General features: G+C 36.0%; 2 protein-coding genes and 1 long non-coding RNA gene across 4 annotated transcripts; all 3 read right to left on the bottom strand.

Moving 5' to 3' along the window:
- Positions 1-1045: 1045 nt before the first annotated feature.
- On the bottom strand, positions 1046-16978 carry LOC128216950 (cell surface hyaluronidase-like). 2 transcript variants are annotated; one of them, XM_052923742.1, is made up of 11 exons: positions 16841-16978; positions 14323-14458; positions 13410-13592; positions 12890-13096; positions 6365-6475; positions 5494-5648; positions 5010-5173; positions 4421-4566; positions 3300-3503; positions 2838-2967; positions 1046-1152 (listed from the first exon to the last, which is right to left on the bottom strand). In XM_052923742.1, the coding sequence occupies exons 1-8, from the start codon at positions 16841-16843 to the stop codon at positions 4560-4562; spliced, it is 966 nt and encodes a 321-aa protein (XP_052779702.1). In that variant the 5' UTR covers positions 16844-16978; the 3' UTR covers positions 1046-1152; positions 2838-2967; positions 3300-3503; positions 4421-4559. The 2 variants fall into 2 exon arrangements, with proteins under 2 accessions (XP_052779702.1, XP_052779789.1); XM_052923829.1 differs by lacking the exon at positions 1046-1152 and adding an exon at positions 1950-2206.
- LOC128217177 (uncharacterized) lies at positions 9336-12398 on the bottom strand. The gene is made up of 3 exons (XR_008258202.1): positions 12293-12398; positions 11727-11843; positions 9336-9562 (listed from the first exon to the last, which is right to left on the bottom strand). It is a non-coding gene; the product is annotated as an uncharacterized LOC128217177 (long non-coding RNA).
- Positions 16205-19178, bottom strand: LOC128233937 (toll-like receptor 4). Its single transcript, XM_052947837.1, has one exon. It carries the CDS (start codon positions 19068-19070, stop codon positions 16857-16859), a length of 2214 nt encoding a protein of 737 aa, XP_052803797.1. The 5' UTR covers positions 19071-19178; the 3' UTR covers positions 16205-16856.
- Positions 19179-19981: the final 803 nt, after the last annotated feature.

Here is a 19981-nt window from a genome sequence, read left to right as displayed (position 1 = left end):
CAGTTGTATATATTTCTTCAAATTCGTTACACCTTGAAAAGACATACAAGAGAAGAGGTATGTTTTGGTATTCAAACCACATTAAATTTTGCTCTGTGAAAGTTCCTCAATTATATAAGTTTTGATTCCATACCTTTCCTATGATGAAAATACAACTGTACTTAACAAAGGACATAAAAAGACATTCTGTGATCCCGTGTACATGACTGTGTACATGACTGTGTACATTGTCTTATCTCATATGCAGTAATTTCCCTTGGCGCAAACAGAGAATATTTCCACCACCACGTACGAAAACTAGCTGTATATCAGTTTTTGAGAGTTTAAGTTATTTATACAAGTTTTATATTATTGGCGTGTTGTTTTGTTATTACTAAAACAAAGTTTCATATCATATACATTTGAAATAAATGAATATTTGACGATTTTGAAAAAGCCGTCATGTAATTCTGATCCTGTTCACGTGATACGCGCAAAGACAGGGAAGGGAAGTAACCAGGGTTTGGAGTTTGTACCTTGTCATCGAAGTTGAAGCGTGCATCTCTCAGCTCTGTCAGAACAGAAAGAAAGTAGTCCGTATCCCTCTGTTCAGCAACAGCGGCGCTGTCATAACAGGGGCTGTTGTGAAAGCCGTCGAAGTAAATTTCGCTGAACTTCTCTGGACCTTGCCATAGTGTGAGACCTGACTGTACTTCAGATCTGGAATTGTAGATAAGAACAGTAGCTTATGTTGTCAGCGATGTGAATGCGATTGATATTATTTCGATAGGAGAAAACAATGTAAAATACTTTTTCAAGTCAAATGTTTTAAACCACCTGCATTTTTTTTAATACGGCATTACCGTTTCTCAAGAAAGAAAGAACTACTATCTTAATTCAGTATTTCGGGGCAACACTGTATGTGTGTTTGAATAACTTTACTGGCTATGTTATCTTATACCTGCGATTCATCCGAACGTGTGTTGCTATTATGGTATTATTTTATTGTGTATGTATTACATGAGACTTATAGATACAATATCATACTTGTCCCATGGTGTAGGTAGGCTGTTATCCCCGCATGAAGGGTCAGTGACATCGCCGAAGTTGTTACTATTGCCAATAATTACCAATTTGGAAGCCTTTCCGCTGTAGTTTGCCCTAAGATTGGCACTGGAAAATATTTCTACTGTATTTTCTTTCTCAGAAGATTGGACTGAATGTGTACAGTATATAATACAAACTGCTAATTTAAATTTAGAAATTTAATGTCAGTGTAATACGAGTTTTACTTTGCATTGAACTTAGGTGAGAGAAGAAATAAAAAAATGTCTGGAGATATCTAGTGATTAATTATTATAAATAACGGAACGCTCCCAATGTAAACTGCTATTAATATATCTTATTTTTTATCATTTCCGTTTGAAAGATGTGAATGTTCTAGTTCTTGCTACCCACGACACTGCGGATAATAAACACCGTTACAGTCACTGTTTAGAATAAACATTTTGACTCTAAATCGACCTTATTCATTATGAAGTTAAAAAAAGGAAAACTTAAGTTTAAACTTATTTCTTTTAGCTCGATTGTGACGAAAGCTGGCTTCTAATAGAGTCACGCTTAATTCCGTTTCCTGGGTAGAAAACAGTACCGGAGTCCATTATGAGAGGCCGTGAGAGGGTAGCCCTGGTGGGGATCGAACCATAGCAACTTGATGAGAGACGAACACCTTTACCTTCACCTTTACTCGACCTTGAAACCCTTTGATTTACACCATTAAAGTTTTTTTAAAGTCGCTGTTGACACTAAAACTGTATCATTTACTTACAAAAAAGGTTACAATTTTATCACATTTATCAATGATTAATATTTACCTGACTCTCGAAACGTCCACCATTCCTCCCTCTATCCAAATGTTCATTTTTGAAGCCAAAAAATAATTACTATTTTAATACAGGCTGTAGTTTAAAAATAAAATGTAAAACACAGAACATGTCAGAACATGCACAAGTCAATTGTAACCACGGCCCCCAGGTCCGGGGAATAGCCGGGACTTTGACTTTCGGTCCAGCCAACCCCGGGTTAAATCTCCGCCCTGCGGGAACGAACTGATGGTCAAATCCCCGCCAAATGCCCCAGCACCCCAGGGAGCCTAGGTAAGGCAAATTCCCCGCTATATTTTGCGCGAAGACAAAACCACCGCATTCACCCTGCACTGCGGGGCCACCTGAAAGGTAAAAACACGGCCCATTTCCACGGCTATCCCCTGTATACCCCCGGACCGGGGGTGGGGGGCATGGTTACAATTGACTGGTGCATTACGTACGCGAACGTTTCAGGAAAAGTATCATCTCTCACAATGGAAACCACACTTTTATGGAAAACTTAATCCATGTGAACATTTCTCTTTTTTTGCAGAATACCTTCCCACGGGTCCTTCGTTAAATTTTGAATATATTGTATGCCTTTAATTTAAAAAGATACGTCACAGTCGGTATGCGATATATCGTAATTCAAAGGGACTCGCTCATGCTTTTTTTAAATGCACCTTTTTGTATTTTTTCTGCATTTTCGATATCATATATAGAGTAAAATAATGATAAAATATTTAATGTTTACTGATGTATTACCAGGAAAACTTATTTTAGGTCCAAGAGCATAAGCAAGTCCTTATAAATCAAAACACAGCGCCAAATTTGCTTTTTTGCATTAGTGATCATTTGTTTTATTTGATGAAAGGTTTCTATCCATTTAGTCGGACTGTGAAATAAAGCATGCATGCTTACTCGTTTGTTTCAATACTTCAATACATCTTATAGTAAAGTGAAATACTCGTACAGCTATAAGTATAAAATTACCTGTAAGGTTTGTAAATGTGAGCCACTGTTCCTCAGACTGTAGGTCCATTGGATCTGCTAGGGGTTGAGTAGCCCCACCTCCGGCAGTTGTTCCGTTTGGGTGCAATATCCCACCATATTTTATTCCGAACTGAGTGAAATGACATAAGTTTGAAGCAATATGTGTACAAGCTAAACATGTACAACCACACCAGAATATAACAACATCTATCTTCGTATGAGTAAGTATGGTTTGCCTTATTTTTATGGTTAACACTCAATTGTATGTTGTAGCAGTGAACCAATCCAATCCAAACAAACAAAAATTCCCAAACTGAACGAATCTTCAAATTATCTGACAACCATTTTCTTAACACAAGAATTGAAATGGTGTACATTGTATGATTTTCAACTGCATTCGGTTTGTTTAGTCATTGTAAATTGAAAGCAGTTTAGAGCAAAGCCTTTTACTTGCATACATACATTTAAATTGGAGAGTGCAACGTTGTTGTACACCCCGCGGTGGTTGGTTCGGTTGTTCTCCCCCTCGGCCATGAGCCCCAGTGACGCAGACGATCCAAACGGGTTATCCGGGAAAATAAACCAGAATCCAAAGCCTTGTCCTCCAGCTGCCGCGTTGTTTACGACTTTATTCTTGGATTTGTAATCCAAAAACTCGATGGTTTGCTGTAAATAATTATATACGATACAAGTAAATTTAACGCCTTGCTGCAGTTATTGCTAAAAAATGGGAAACTACCAACTGTTTTGGTTTGTTTAGGAAAGGTGCGGGTACATACTGTTTGTTTGAGAAAACGGTAACAGATTTAAACACGTTTTCCGATTTTCATATACCAAAAAGATATGGGAAAAGTGCCACTTATTGTTGATATAAACACAGAGTAAGTTTAAAGTAAAGACTGCTTCAGCCTAATATTAAACAAGAACAACATATTTCCGAAGCACACACACACGCACGCACGCACGCAAGATCGATCAAATATATTGCCAGGTTAGTGCATGGGTTAGGGCACTCTCTGTTTACCAATGCGTTTTGGGTTCAATTACAGGATGTACGTGAGCTTGGTGTATGGTCACAAAACCGAACAAGCGGGGGATTTCCGGATACTTATGTTTCCTGAGACCACACTCTCGGAAAACATCGTGCCAACGAGATTGATTTAGAAACGTTAATATAACTTCCTTTACAATCCTTGTAAATAAGTAAATAAGTAAATAAGTCGTTAAGGCGTCCGCCTACGGAGCGGGAGGTCGAAGTTCGAGTATCACAAGGGGCTTGTTCTGACATGGCCGGTTGCCGACCCAGCAGCTAGTTAAATCGAGGGGTACCGATTGCCTTCCTGCCAGGCGCCTGGCATTTGGGATAAAGGAATCGGGGTAAAGATGTTCACGAATGTAGGTGTCTCATAAGCCCAACGGGCTGGCCCTTAACTAAAAGGGGTGGCACTATAATAAACAAACACTTTACTTTTTACTTTACTTTATTAAACTAAAATTAAGTAGTGTTTTTCTGAACTGACTGTTATAAGCTGCTTAAATATATTAAATTTTGAGCAACTTAAAACGCATCTAGGAGATCATACTCATTATCTTGTGGGTCCAAGGGTTCAGGGTTTGTTCCTTTCAGCGTGGAGATAGCAAGATTACCATTCAATACGTTATAGGTTTCACCTCACTCTTCAAGGAAGAAACAGTGGCCTTCTGTGTGGTAAGCAACAATGTCTACAATCTGCAATGAAATCATTCCTGTCTCTGAACTATCGCTAATGCGTTTTTATACAGCCCGCGTCAGAATAAGCCTTGTTGTTTGAATATTCTGTTAAAAGGATTGCTATCAAACTCTTCCAGAATGAGATCAGAAACCGTGTAAACCATCACTTGTTACGACTACAACAAAAGTAGCGACGACTGTCTAATACTTTATATACTCTTATCTAGATTTTTTTATATCAAAATTTATTTTATTTAAATCTGCTTCGTAACCAATGCGTAAAATATGGTGTAGTTGGTATTATTGTACTTAAGTATATGAAATTGGGTGAAGTCCAACACTATTGATTCTGCTTTGTGGGGAGGGGTTCTGCTTGTAATGTGATTGTGTGTGTTAATTCAACATTAACTAATTACTTCGTGATTACCTCTATACCCGTAGATCCATGAATCGTTACACACCTTGCAATAGAATGATGAATGACACTTTCCCGTATGTACGGAGGGGATGATGATACATCCGTACACAGGTGGAAATGTATCGGGTAGCGCCCTTTCACCGCCTGTTGACCTACATATCGTAGTTCAGCGTTCTCGATACACACGAGTTCATACCCGTTGAAGATCTGTTTACGGTATAAGGGAAACATTATTGGAATCATAATTAACAGATTCAATGTGTTTTCATTCAATCTTTTTCCATCTGTACGACATTAAAATAAGCGAAAAGTACATAACACAAACTGCATGTGTTTACAATAAAAGCTTTTGATACTGTTTTCGATAAGAATATTTGAGTTAATCTTATAATATATATATATATATATATATAATCACGCGAGTAACACACCATTAGAAAACCAGTTCATTATTAGCATTGCTGTACATATAAGTCTGTACAATTTTGAAAAACCCAACACATTCTACAATATCATTATTAAGATACCTTGATATGACATCCGAATTTATCTTGAAGATCATCAGAATCCTCTACGACGTCACCTTGGATAACAATGTTTCTAGTCAAAGCGCCTACTTCACCCCTCATATCAACAGTACCAGCACAGTCAAGTCCACCGTAATGTGTATACTGAGGTCGATCTGATGAGAGTAACATAAACACACATATATTATGGATAAGATATGAGTTTCTGGTGAAAACTCAGAACCACACATTTCTTAAAATTTGGTTATTTTATTATAATCATATTGTTTTAATCGTTTTTGAAAACATTAATACATTTTATAGACAAATTATACATACACGTACAAAAACATCACACACACATAACAAACGAGTAAGGCTACAAGTTATAACGATATTAGTTTCAAGCCTTCACAGAATATAGGCTCAAGGCAAGTCAAACAAATTGTCCCGGTTTATTTTTCATAATTCGAGAATACATTTCTAATAGCAATCTTTAGCCAATAGCCGCACAAGTCTTGCCTTCATCAGACATTTTTTTCTTTGTACAACTGTAACCTGATTCCTCCTCATTTTTGGTGGGTAAGCGCTATACGTTGTATAAAGCATATCCATCAACATAATAAACGCTACAATGGCAACTAAGGGACAAGCCAACCCAGTGACTTAAAACCTAACCAAGATCCTGTTGAGAGGCACACGGATCAACACCAAACAAAAAAAAAACATGAGACACAACGCTGCAAGAAACAGTTACCCAAGTATGAACATAGACGAATCTTCCTTGGTAGATACTGAAGTAATCGCTTTGGCATAGTTAGTGCAAACTAATGACGAACTCACTGGAGGTTTAAACCGGTTAACGAGCGCTAACCCCCACATTTAAACTCACCTTTAGCATCCACTCGGAACTCATTATGAGCACAATCAGTACATAGAACCACTTTGGCCTCTTCTGCTTGTCCGTAATCATAGTCCGTGGACGCGAACACCACATTCTCACCTGAAGAAAGAAGACAATATTAGTCTGGCCAACTAAGATGTATTGAAAATTGTGTGTAAAATGTATTTATTGTCAATGATTGTCAAATTAATTTTCGTGTAAAGTAAGGTGAATAGGGAACATGAAAATTAAGAACAAATTTCGAAATGCTAGTAACGACACTGTGAGGGAGCAAGAATTGTGACGTCACCACAAATGTGTACGACCATGGCGATCTTGACACAACAAAATGTATGTTTTTTAATATTTTCTTTAGTAAATTGAATCAAATTAAAACAAGACCTAGCCCATGGTACGCCACATGATTTCAGCTATCACGTTGTATACTGTCTGTCATTCTTGATGTTTTAGTTTTTGAGAGCATTCAAAAACAAATTTGGAATCGGCGATGCAGACGACCACACATTTTGTTAATTTTGCAAAAACAATGATACATCGGCTAGTTTCAGCTGGTTCTTTACAAAAAGATATATAAACAGCAAATATATGCCAGTTACAATACCTTTTTCATGGCGAAATGATGTTTTTGAAAGAAATCGTACAATATTAAATTATGCGAACGACCACACTCGAGAACCACACTATTTTTTATCTCATTTTGATAGGAGTGCGAATAAAGCTTTAAATACTTCATTTGTTAATATATATGGTATATCTTTTAGATGGAGAGTCGACAACCTCAGGTCTGCAGATATTGTGGCAAGGTCCTTGCGAACATTTCCACACTGCGACAGCAGGAAACAACACATATTGGAACGGGCAAGGGTTATATGTGCTGTGAAATGTTTTAAAAACAAAGTTTTCGTCGTCGGCTTTTGTTGTCGTAACGTCATAACCGTGTCTCTAACTTCATTATATTTTACACAAAGCGTATTACCAGTGTAAATGAGCCAATGTATAGCGTGGCTGTTTTTGTTCCTAGATAGAAAAAAATATAGCGGTGTTTTATTTTCTTGTGTTGCAGTTCTTTAAAGGGGTTATACACCGTATGATGAAATAGCGAAAAAAAAATTTGTCGAAAATTGACACAATTTTGGCATCGATTTACAATGCATTGAAACTAACTTACTGAAGTACCACATAGTTTACAATTAATTTATTTTTCGCATTTTTTCGTATTTTTCCATTAAAAAAGATTACTAGGTATGTATACCTAGTATAATTCATTCTTATGCGTGATTGATTGGCTAGTCGATGTTATCACGTGATATTACTAAGTTAGGTATATTGCTTAAATACTGCAATTGTATATAGGGTAAGCCTTCGTAGCACAGTGGAAATAATACCGGACTGCAATTTTGAGGACACCGGTTCGCACCCGGTCTCCGACTCCATTTTATTACATTTTTGTATTTTTGCGAGAAGTCGTTTCCAACCAATGCTGATCTTCAAAAGCATATTCGACGTGAAAAAGCAGGGGTGTAACTGTCACGAATGTGGGATGTCTTTCTCAGAAAAGTCAAACCTGAAGGCACATTTGGATATGCACAGGGGGGAGTCAAGCCTTAAATGTCCTGAGTGTGAAAAAGTGTTTCGGCACCGGAGCAGCCTTTCCAGGCATAAGAAAATTCACAAAAGCAACATGGATTAATTACAATAATGCTCTATGTTACGTTTGATTAATCTTAATACTACTTTTCCTGTTGTAACATGGTTATTAGAATAACATATTGTATGTTCTAACAATATTTTTTTTAAAGTTATCGCCGTAAGTACATAACCAGGAAGGCATTTTCTGTACGGTTCTAATAAATTCTTGCTTTTGTTTGAGGCGATGAGTTTTTAGCTCGACTATTCGAAGACTAAGGAGAGCTATACTACTCACTCTAGCGCCTGCGTCAAGCCTTGGTTAAGGTTTTGCATGTAAGCAGCTTTAAGTCACTTTCTCAGCAAATACATGTATTGCATTGAAACTTTAGATATGTGTTCTCAACTATACAACCTAATTCATTACTCAAGCGAGATAACTCTATCTTGTATATAATTCAAATTATTGCCCTTTATTATTCAACATAGACATTCTGGTTAAGGTTTTGAATAGAAGCACAGTTAGGTTACGATCTCTGCAACTACTTGATGTATTGTATTGATACTTTATTCAATGGTACTCAACGATCAAGCGTGCTAAAATAAGTAAGTAAGATACCTGCATTTTGCATATTATGCAAATTATGGTCCTTTATAATTTGATTAAGAAATTCTGGTTAGGTTTTGCAGGTAACCACATTTAAGTCAATATATCAAGCAAATAACCCATGTATTGCATTGAAACTTTAGACACATGATTCCAACTATCCAATCAACCGACTTAATAAATCAAGTAAGATAACTCTATTTTGCACATAATGTAAATTATGGTCCTTTATTATTCGACTAAAAGATTCTGGTTAAGGTTTTGCATGTATTACCAAAACTTTGCAATCCAAACTTAAAAGCGACGGAATAGTTGAGCGCGCAGTCTCTGTGACAGCTCTTGTTATAAAAGATCATTATACTGTGATAAATTTCATTTTTGTGATTTTTTTTTCTCCATAACTTTAAAAGTAAACTTTTGTTTTAGTCTGAGTCGATGGATTTGCATTAATGATTATTGTAATGTGATTCATTTCACCTTTTTGTGGTTTATGTTTAAGTTTTGCATGTAAACAGGCTGATCAGTAGTACATGCTATATCAATCTTATGTTGATGTGATTTATACTCTGTGATTCTTTATTGTGATTAGTTTGTATTTTTAAAATAATCACAATACATGTTTTCAAATATCAGTTTTATTTGATTTATCTTAGCAAATATTGCCATATAATAACAATTATTGCCATTTAAGTGACATGTCAATACAGAATTATGGCACAACGCATATTTAATCAGAAACAACTTTGTAATTGAGTAATGACTACACATGTCCTTCGCTGGTTATAAAGAACTACCCAGTAGCATTTGAAGTTGCTTTTCGATTGCGTCCATTTCGGTGCATTATGTGCATTGATGACCACGTTTAGAGGTACATCAACATGGACAAGGTCAGACCGTCTGTTCTTTCTCCGGTGAAGTCTCAGCCCAGTTTTCTTCCGCATCTTGTTTTATAGCTGAAAAAACGGTATGAATTTGTTTAATGTAAATCACATGATTTTATTTAAACATGCTGCAATATCCATTGACAAAATTTTATTGTCAGTTATCAAAATATCAAATAAAACAATTTGGACCACAAGTAAACACGTGACGAGGTCTGAACACATTTGATTAAATTGCATTCTGGATGAAAGCTTGCGGGTCTTAAATTTGCAACGCCAATTTATTTCGTTGATCAGTGAAAAACTGACCATTTTATTTATTGTATATCAACACAAAACATAACAATTTGAGATTTTTTTACGCATGTAAGATTATATAACAAATACTATTTTTAACGGAATGCCGTTAGGGCCATCGCCTGTGAATGTGTTGATCTGAAACGCGATACTCGATAGTACTCGATAGTACGTGTGAAAAAGGGAAATCACGAAACTACGATGGTGAAAACTCGACAGTACGATGATGAAAACGCGATAGTACGATAACGAAAACGCGATAATACGAAAGTACGTTGATGATAATGCGATTAACTTTCGTGTTTTCACCATCGTACTTTCGCGTTTTCACCATCGTACTATCGCGTTTTCATCATCGTACTGTCGTGTTTTCATCATCGTACTATCGCGTTTTCATCACCTTACTGTCGTGTTATCATCATCGTACTATCGCCTTCCGGTGCGCATGCGCATAGAAGAATTGACCCTCCATGGGACAAAAGTCGGTTTCAGTGGTCCTTGTATTAAGTCATTGAATCATGTCGTCAACTGAAGCTTTTATAACGCATTTTGAATTGAACTGAAATACTGCTCATTAAAAGTTTAAACAACGATTGACACAATAAAGATTTAATAATGAATTGCCTTTATACAATAAAACCAACCAGTCAAAACAGTATCTTCGAACAGTTTTCCAAATGCAATACCTCTGAGGTCACATCATCATCATCATCATCATCATCATCATCATCATCATCATCATCATCATCATTAGCAGCAGCAGCAGCATTTTAGACACTTTTTAAGAGTACAACGTATAAGACTGATATATTACAGATACATTTTACAGATATTACATTGGTGGTTGAAGTAGAAATAGTAGTAGTAATAGCAACAGCAGCAGCAGCAGCAGCAGCAGCAGTAGAAGTAGCAGTAGAAGTAGCAGTAGTAGCAGTAGTAGGAGTAGTAGAAGTAGTAGTAGTAGTAGTATAGTAGTAGTAGTAAGTTGTTGTAGTGGTGGTGTATGGTGGTAGTAGTAGTAGACGTAGAAGTAGAAGTAGTGGTGAATGGTAGTAGTGGTAGTGTGGAAGTAGTAGTACTTTTAGTAGTAGTAGTAGTAGTAGTAGAAGTAGTAGTAGTAGTAGTAGTAGTAGTAGTAGTAGTAGTAGTAGTAGTAGTAGTAGTAGTAGGAGTAGTAGTAGTAGTAGTAGTAGTAGTAGTAGTAGTAGTAGTAGTAGTAGTAGTAGTAGTAGTAGTAGTAGTAGTAGTAGTAGTAGTAGTAGTAGTAGTAGAAGTAGTACTAGTAGTACTAGTAGTAGCAGTAGTGGTGAATGGTTGTAGTGGTAGTTGTGATAGTGGTAGTGGCAGTGGCAGTGGCAGTGGCAGTGGCAGTAGTAGTAGTAGTAGTAGTAGTAGTAGTAGTAGTAGTAGTAGTAGTAGTAGTAGTAGTAGTAGTAGTAGTAGTAGTAGTAGTAGTAGTAGTAGTAGTAGTAGCAGCAGCAGCAGTAGTGGTGAATGGTAGTAGTGGTAGTTGTGGTAGTGGTAGTGGCAGTGGCAGTGGCAGTGGCAGTAGCAGAATCAGTAGTAGTCATTTATTCATTCATAAAACAGACAGGTGCTCTTCCTAGGTTTAAATGACAAGGCGTCATCTTACTTCAGGATGTGTCATTCGCTTGACCGCTGTGCTATTGTTAGTGTTTTTGTTCTAAACGAGTGGAGAGTTTACGAGACGTTTCTTGTCATTAAGTTGGTCGTAATTATGGTCGTACATTTACGATAATAGCAGATCGTAAAAATGCTATGATGATGATGAAACCGCGACCGTATGATGATGAAAACACGACGATACCATTCTATCGTGTTTCAGACCAACACATTCACAGGAGATGGCCCTAACGGCATTCCGTATTTTTTGCCCAGTAGTGCTAAGAGCACATAATCAGTGTAATTTGAAACAAACCTTGGTGTATTCAAGCGTGACTGGCTTTTCTCAGCATGAATAGCTCATATGTACAGGCATGTGATGCGGTCGTGTCCGCAGTACTTAAACAGAACTAGCCTGATGTGAACGTTCCATCTAAAAAGTATTATTCAAAAGCAAAATGTTAATTGATGGTGTCTGTCAAGACATAAACAAAGTTAGTTAGTTATTATGTTTTAGATGCAATCGTTCAAAAGGTTCCATTTTATGTTATTATCAATAGAAAAAACAACAACATTGACATCACGGAGGTTTTATTCGCACCCAATTCATATTTAATTTAAAAAGTGTGGTCGTTCGCATAATTTTATATTTTAATATTGCCTTCAAAAATATCAATACGCCTGGTAACGGTACTCTAAATGGTATATATTTGCTTTAATTTGTGTTTCTTTGTAAAGAATCAGGTGAAACTAGCCGTTTTATCTACGACACCAAGAATGTCAGACAGTATACCACATGAAATCGTAAATTATGCGGCGTACCGTGGGCTATGTTTTGTTTTACTTCGATTCAAAATAATAAAGAAAACATCAAAAACATACGTTTTGTTGTCTGAATTTCTCCGTGGTCGTTCGCATTGTGGTCACGTGATTTTTTTTGCTCCCTCACAGTGGTAACGAGGTCAAGACAAGACATCGTAAAATAAACAAATTAATGTAAATACTTTTGGGAATATGTATGACATCGACTTAAACTCTTACCGATTTAAATAATATCCGGTTAAATTTATTTTCATTTCAAATGAAACAGGCAAATTCGTTTGGAAATATGTATCAAAGTCATCAAAATTAAGGTTTCGAAGACTTAATTTAACTAAGGCGGCCCAACATGCTGACCGATGCTGTTTATTCATTAAAACGTCTAGGTTTGCTGTATTACTATTTAGTTCGTATTAAGTTTGTCAGCCTTTTATCTTTGCTGTGTGATATACAGGTCTGACTCTTAATCAGAGTCTTGGCTAAGGAGTAATTGTATAGATGTTTCACATCAGGAATTTTAATGATGGAAATGAAATTAAATGGTGGATTGCCTTTGTACATAAGTCCACTCATGGGTAAAACTATGGTGACACTTTTACTGATACTTGGTATCGAACACGCGGTCCGTTATAAAACGTTGCATTTGCTTCCACTTCTTACCTGGCTGCCAAGTGGAAACATCATCCAACACTGATACTTTGGGGTAGATAGCGTCATTGTCACCTACACGGAAATTGTCTTCCTGTTTCCTGTAGTCTGAAATGCCTATACTCTCTGCGAGAAATAAGAGACCATTCCCTGCGTCTAGAACTGCGGTCGATGTGTGGCCAAGAGCATTGACCTCTTCTTGGAAGCTAATTGGATTTCCTGTTACAAAATGAATATTCAAATTTAAGTAAGCCTATGCCAGTTTTAAATATATAATCTGCTATTCTTGTTTTGTTTCTATTTGTTTTTGCAAATTAAATGTCTTTTTTGATAACATTGAACAAAATCAGGTAATTCCAGGAAAACAGCATTTTTTTGAGAAAATTATCGGCAGCTACTTTACTGAGAACGATCAGCACGGCATTAACGTATAAAAAGCATTCAAATTATAGAAACAATTCCCAAAATAAAAATAATCGAACAGTAATGGACCATTTTAAAGAGCGTTTATAACTTCAAGTCTTTACAATACCTTTCTGATAGACACATGCCCATGTTCCTTTGTCAGGTACGGATCGCAGCAAACCATTTCCAGTGACTTCGCCATAAATCAGCGTTTCGAAGGCGTCAAAGGCAAGCTTGACATTAATCTTTGTCGGGCTAGCAACACGGCGACGTTGACTAGCCAAAACCAGGATCTCTCCGTCTTGCAAACCTATGTTGCAAAGTTATGAGTGTCATTGTGTATAGTTCTTTTGATTAAGAGGATCTAATAAAAACGATACTATTGTAATTATACAATATTTATGCGAAAAGCTACAAAAACAAGCTCAGTAGCAAAAAGTTCAAACATAAACCCGGTTTAATGGCACTGGGTCAACATGGCTAAGATTATGTAAACTAAACACTACCGTTCTCAGTCTCTGTAACACTGGAAATTGACAACATTAAAGAAAACATATTTCACCACAATGTGTTGATGGCAATGATATGTGAGTGTCTGCTGACAAATTATGGACTTGGCTATTAGTAGATTGTTATTCGGCAGATTAACTGGCCTGCTAACCGTATACAGTATTCCAAAGTTTATCTTTTGACCAATGTCTGGTTAATGCATTCAGTCGTTGATTAATTCAAGCATACATTTACTCAAATACCTTCAATCGCCCCCAATCACTTGCACATACCAGCATGAGATCTCATGAATTAATTTTTTAACACATTCACTCCATCATTCATTCTATTATGCACTAAATTTTATTTACAACTATCCACTCATAGGTTTAACATTACTTGTGTCTCCCAACTTGGATTGCGGTTATCAAGCCGTTTCCTCAGAGTACTCCATTGTTAACACCGTGAAGACGAGATTTTTTAATATAACGTTGTAATATAAATTAACATAAACTTAGTTTCTATTTACTTGTATAAGCTTACTCCCTTACCACTGAAGAGGTCAGCGAGCTTTCTACCGTCCCACTCAACGTGGTAGACGTCAAAGTCTTGCAATTTCGTGCCATCCGCTAAGAACTTGTATGCACCTATACCATCTCTGTATTGCCGATAATTCGACCCGTCGCGCTAATATAAAAAAATAAACATCAAGATATATAATTACATATCTAACTAAAGATAGTTCTGATTCCGACACTGATTGCTTTTAAATGCATCCGACCCATGAACAAATATAAGGTGGCCGATTTCCGCCATTCCTTTTTTGTTTCATGTTTATCTGGTATTGTACACCTTTGCAATAGTACATTGTTAAAATAACTTTACTAGTGTAGTCAATTATTCCGAAGTTGTCAAATGTTCACTGCCGATTATTTCAACGGCAGATCCCGCACAACTGCATTATTACACTCTTCCTGTTACCAGCATAGTTCTTACAATCCTTCTTTTAGCATCATTAGTATTTGCATGGCCTCTACACTTGTTAAAACCCTTCAATTTTGTATAGTTTTGTATTTGTATGACCTCTACACTTGTTAAGCCTTTCTATTTTGTATCTGTTTTTATATTTTTGGAAGGCAAGATTAAGTATTTATAATTGTCTGTCTCAGATTGCTGTTGTTTTTCTAAAAAAAATATTTTTAAAAAAATAACCTTCTATTGATATATATTGTTCAAAGAATAAGTACTATTATTATTTATTCATACATGGCATCTTGTTCATGTTAGTTTATAAATGTCCCTGGCATTCATATATACGTATATAAGACTAAATGATGTTCATTCCACCGACCGCCTTCTATATCATTTTCAGGAACATCTACTGAAGACCAGATAATACTGGTCCAGAAAATCGTTCATGTTTAATAAAAAATAAAGTTATAAAATAAGTCAAAATCAGTTATAAGGATATTTAGCTCTCTTAAAAATCCCCTAAAACACATTCGTGGGGGCTTTTAAAGTTGACCCCAGAATAAGTGCATAATTGCTGTGTTGCCAGGAGTTAAATATTTACTTCTGATGTCCACATAATTAAATTCCATTAGAGCTTGAGGGCTAATTTACATAGCATTTAATTTTATTGTTACAGAAAAGAGAAATGCTATTAAAATTTCTAAACCGCAAGGAAATGAATGCAATGTTCGCCTCCTGTAAGTATACAATGTTTCAGAACGGCGACTCATCGATGTTTGTTTGATCAGTGCACGGGCAGTGAAGTCCGACTTCCCGATTTCGACTTCCCGATTCGGACTTAACCATTTTCCACACACTAAGCTTCAAACACTGAAGAACAGCAATTCTAACATAGAAAATGTTATTATCATTATTACACCTTTCTCTGGTACTTTCAGTCTAAAGATCCGCAAAAATAACGCTTCCAAGACTATTAAACAAAATTTTCCTTCGGCGGTGTTTGTGTACCGTGGGTATTCAAACGATGAATGCAATTAAAGCGCAACCTGAGTGTTAATATATTAAGAGTTTTTTTTTATCAACCTATACCGTGTGAATATTTAAAGAAGTTTATAGGATCAACCTAGACAATGTAAAATGTTAAGTGTTTTGTAAACTTTAAAGTATATTTTAACTCGTTCTTTGATAAGTTTTTCACTTCCTAGTTGTATTTTATAGATAAACAATGAATAAACCCCATCATTTTTAGTATGAACAGCCGTGTTGCTCAGTTGTACGCGCCATATTGGGTTTGGCCCGTAAAACACAACCTTCCGTTTGGCCTTAGGACAAGTGGCGATCGGGATGGGCGAACAACAATCTTACATTAGCAACATATTCCACAAAATATATTGAGCTGGGCTTTAAATAACAAATTTACCGAATATCTTTATAAGGAAGATTCAAAACAATGTCACCATAAGTTTATATAATGAAATACGATGGCTTTATTTGATCATAACTGCTAACATATGTTCATACTAACGTACTATAGCAAACATTCATCTGATATTCAATTAACCTTTAAATTATTCAATAGTTAACGATGAGATAAAAACAAAATACAAAAAATACAAACAGTCACTTCCATAGGTAATAGCAATGTTATATGTTGTTACATTCTTCATACTACGTTACATAACTAACGGAGTATTAAGGTCCCGAAAACAGCGAAAACATGTTCATAACAGAAGCACAGACATTGTTCCAAGTACTTAAAAAGTCATCTTCCATTCTCAAACGTCCTTATTATTCGAACATTTCTCTTCTACAATTCTTCTTTACGGGTGTCATCAGCTTCAAATAAAGTGTTTCCCTCACTAAGAATACTATCTGTTAATTAATCATAAGCGCCTGCCACGCCTTGAGTATAAGCATCGGACAATTCTATATATCATCAAAGTGTGTCAGATATATACAACATTCAAAGAAACATATTCACTTGTTAACAATATGATATAAAAGCGAGACGACATAACATTGATGCAAATGATACAATCTATAACCTCCACACTTAATTACAATGCTATTCAATGTTCCATTCTTCCTACGACATACCATTAGATTTGGAGTTTTAAAGTCCCGATTTCTTCGAGAACACGTCTATTATAGAAGCGCAGACATGGTTCCAAGTAGTTTTAAGAAGATACCTTCCATTCTCATAAGTCCAAATTATGCGAACGTTTTTCTTGTACAATTCTTGCATTGTAGGTGTCAGCAGCTCTTCTTGGATTGTGTCCTTCACTAAGAATATAATCGCTTTATCCATTATAAGGGCCTGTTCAAATTCCTGCCGGCAATACTCGCTTTGGGTATACGCATCGGACAATAATATTAGAACCATGGCCGATTTCCGCAGAGAATGGACAATTTCGTCGGAGATGGGACGTCCTGGTATAAATTCCCTATCTCCAATACATACTGTTGTTCTGTCTATTCCAATTGCATCTTGCAGATGTTGATCTAATGGATTGATCACGTTTCCTCTTAGGAAAGGCTCGTCCTGACTGTTGAATGATAGAAAAACAACGAACCTCAATTCATCTTCGCCTGCTTTAAGTAATGCAATGACGTCTTCTTTCTTTTGTTTATGGTTTATTCTACGTTTTGTCAATACAACGACACAGATTGTTAATATCGCAAGTAATGGTGCTCCTACGCCAAACCCAATCCATAGTCCTATTCGCTCTCGTTTTTTACATATGTATTGTACTGATGATATAACGGAGGCGTCTATAACTGTTATCGTCCCGTCTTTGCCAACACATGTTATTGATTGACTATTTCTTCTTTTGAAATCCAATAGCCATTGAACTGACTGAAGATTATTGCATTCACTACATGGGAACCTATTATGACTTAAGTCGACCAGTGTTGTTTTGTTGTGCTTAGATTGTATAATTTCATCAATGACGTCTCTTGATTCATCATTCAACGTTTCTATGGTATTATATGATAAGTTAAGATATCGTATTTGCTTTGCTGTTTTTACGTTTAGATCTAACGTACGCAAATAATTGTGTGACAAGTCTAAATTTCTAAGCAGAGTGTTGTGGATGAACAAGTCTTTTGGTAAATAATTAAGGTGATTGGATGAAAGGTTTACAGTCTGTATCTTTAAAAGACTATTGAAAAGTACACTGAATAGCGATTTGTTATTAAAACTCATAGATTGTAGCTCGTTGTAAGACAGATCAATTGATTGTAAATCATTAAAAACGGTGAAAAAATCCGGATGAATGAATTTTAGATTGTTTCGGCTGAATGAAAAAGATCTAACGTTCCTTAACGGTGCGATAGTTATAAGCTGAGTATCAATAATTTGAAGGTTGTTACCTTCGAATGATATATTTTCTATATTCCACACGTAGTTGGATGTAAAACTGATATTTCTTTCATGTTTAATTATCATAGGATGTCCGCTGTTACAAATATTATTTAAGAATAGTTTTTTTGTATGCCGTAAAAACGCATAAGCGTCCAAACTATAAATGTAATTTTGCCTGTTAGCAATATTCACGAAGCAGAAAGGCCTTATCCTGTTAGGCAAAATCATACCTGTAACATCAATTATATCGAATGAACAAACGGCTGTTTTATCTAAAAGTACATTTGTGAACTGCTTTATGTTGCTTGAACGTAAAGACAACTTCCTTATTTTTGCACAATTTTTTGAAAATTCTTGTACATCAAATGTTGATATCTCTAAAAAGTCTAGGTCAAGCACCTCGACGGGTCTTGAACCGACAAAGCGCCAAAACGAAGCATTTAAATCAAATGAACCCTGTCTCAATCCGACGGATCTATGCAAAGCTAATACTCTTAACTTTGCCATGGATTCTTTTTCATACATTTCATATATATTTTCCGGCAACATGGTATAACATTCCGATACATTAAACACACGAATGTTATCGAGTCCTTTAAGCCATCCTCGGTGTATATAAGTTCCCGCAACGCTCAGATGTAACTCAGATAGTTCTTTCAAGCCCAAGAAACAGTTTGATTTAAACGTGATCTTATAATCGTAAGGACTGTATATAATTAACGTTTTAAGTTTCTGATAGCTTTTGTCGGCAAAGGTATTATTGTCCAATGCTATATTCCTGTGTACACATTGTATTGTTAACGAACCAGCGTTCCCTGAATACACCGTAGGAATCATATTGTTGCACACATAGTCCTTGCCTTGGTGCCAACACGTCCTTGTCTGATTGGTGCAAGTAGGTGGTCCTGCCCTTACTTGCACAACGGTTAATGAAAGCGTCATGTAAAGAATGAACATCATACTGAAATTATCAGTGTCTAAAGATGTGAATACTTCAATCTGAATAAAGTCCTCGATCTTCCTCGCTTGCACAGAGAGTATTAAGAATATGATTTTATTCAGATTGGTTGCCATTCGTTCAACTAACACTTCCTTAATTTAAATGCGAAATATTAAAAGAAAGTTCAGTTTTTATTGAGCTCTATTGATAAATACTCAACCCTGAATGCTTTAAGCAATAAAGCGCTCTATACCTCCGTATTAAATATTATTTGTAAAGATTTGGTCGACGAACGTTATCTATTACATTGAAAAGCCGTAATTATACCAATTTTGAAAGATAAGCAAACAATGGCGTAATGATCGTTACACGGAAGTGTAAAACGACTACTAAACATATTTTTGGGAGATTTACGCCAAAGCCTTTATTAAAACTCCATTGCAGGTGGGTGTGCATTTATTAAATGATCATCTATGAATCAAAGTCACCACAGTACAAAAGAAGCTAGCATTTATGCATAAAATCATTTAACTGTTTCCATAATGAAGGGAGACTATTACATAGAGAACGTTTTGAGTGGCAATGGTAAGAGAACATAGGGAAAACTAGAAGGTTTGTTGTATTGTACAAATTTACACGCGTGAGCAATGACACTGACCAAAAAGGACCGCACATTAGAAATACGTACAAAGGAAAAAAATAGGGAAAACGTAGCAGCAAACCATTGACTGGTATGATCCCGTATAAGATCACATAGGTTACTTTAACGATCCCGTATTACAGCCCATAGACTACTTTAATAAGACACGCATTAGATCCTTCTTACTGTAATTGTTCATGTTACCGTTCTTGATTAGTGGTTTGCATAAAACATGTGGTCTGGGATTTATTTGGATTTTAAATATCTGTGAGCGTTTAGCCTCATTAAATT

The sequence above is a fragment of the Mya arenaria genome, chromosome 1, assembly GCF_026914265.1.
Source record: "Mya arenaria isolate MELC-2E11 chromosome 1, ASM2691426v1".
In the NCBI taxonomy this organism is placed as follows: domain Eukaryota; kingdom Metazoa; phylum Mollusca; class Bivalvia; order Myida; family Myidae; genus Mya; species Mya arenaria.
Note: the sequence above shows the minus strand (reverse complement) of the source record. Positions and strands in the feature narration are given on the sequence as shown.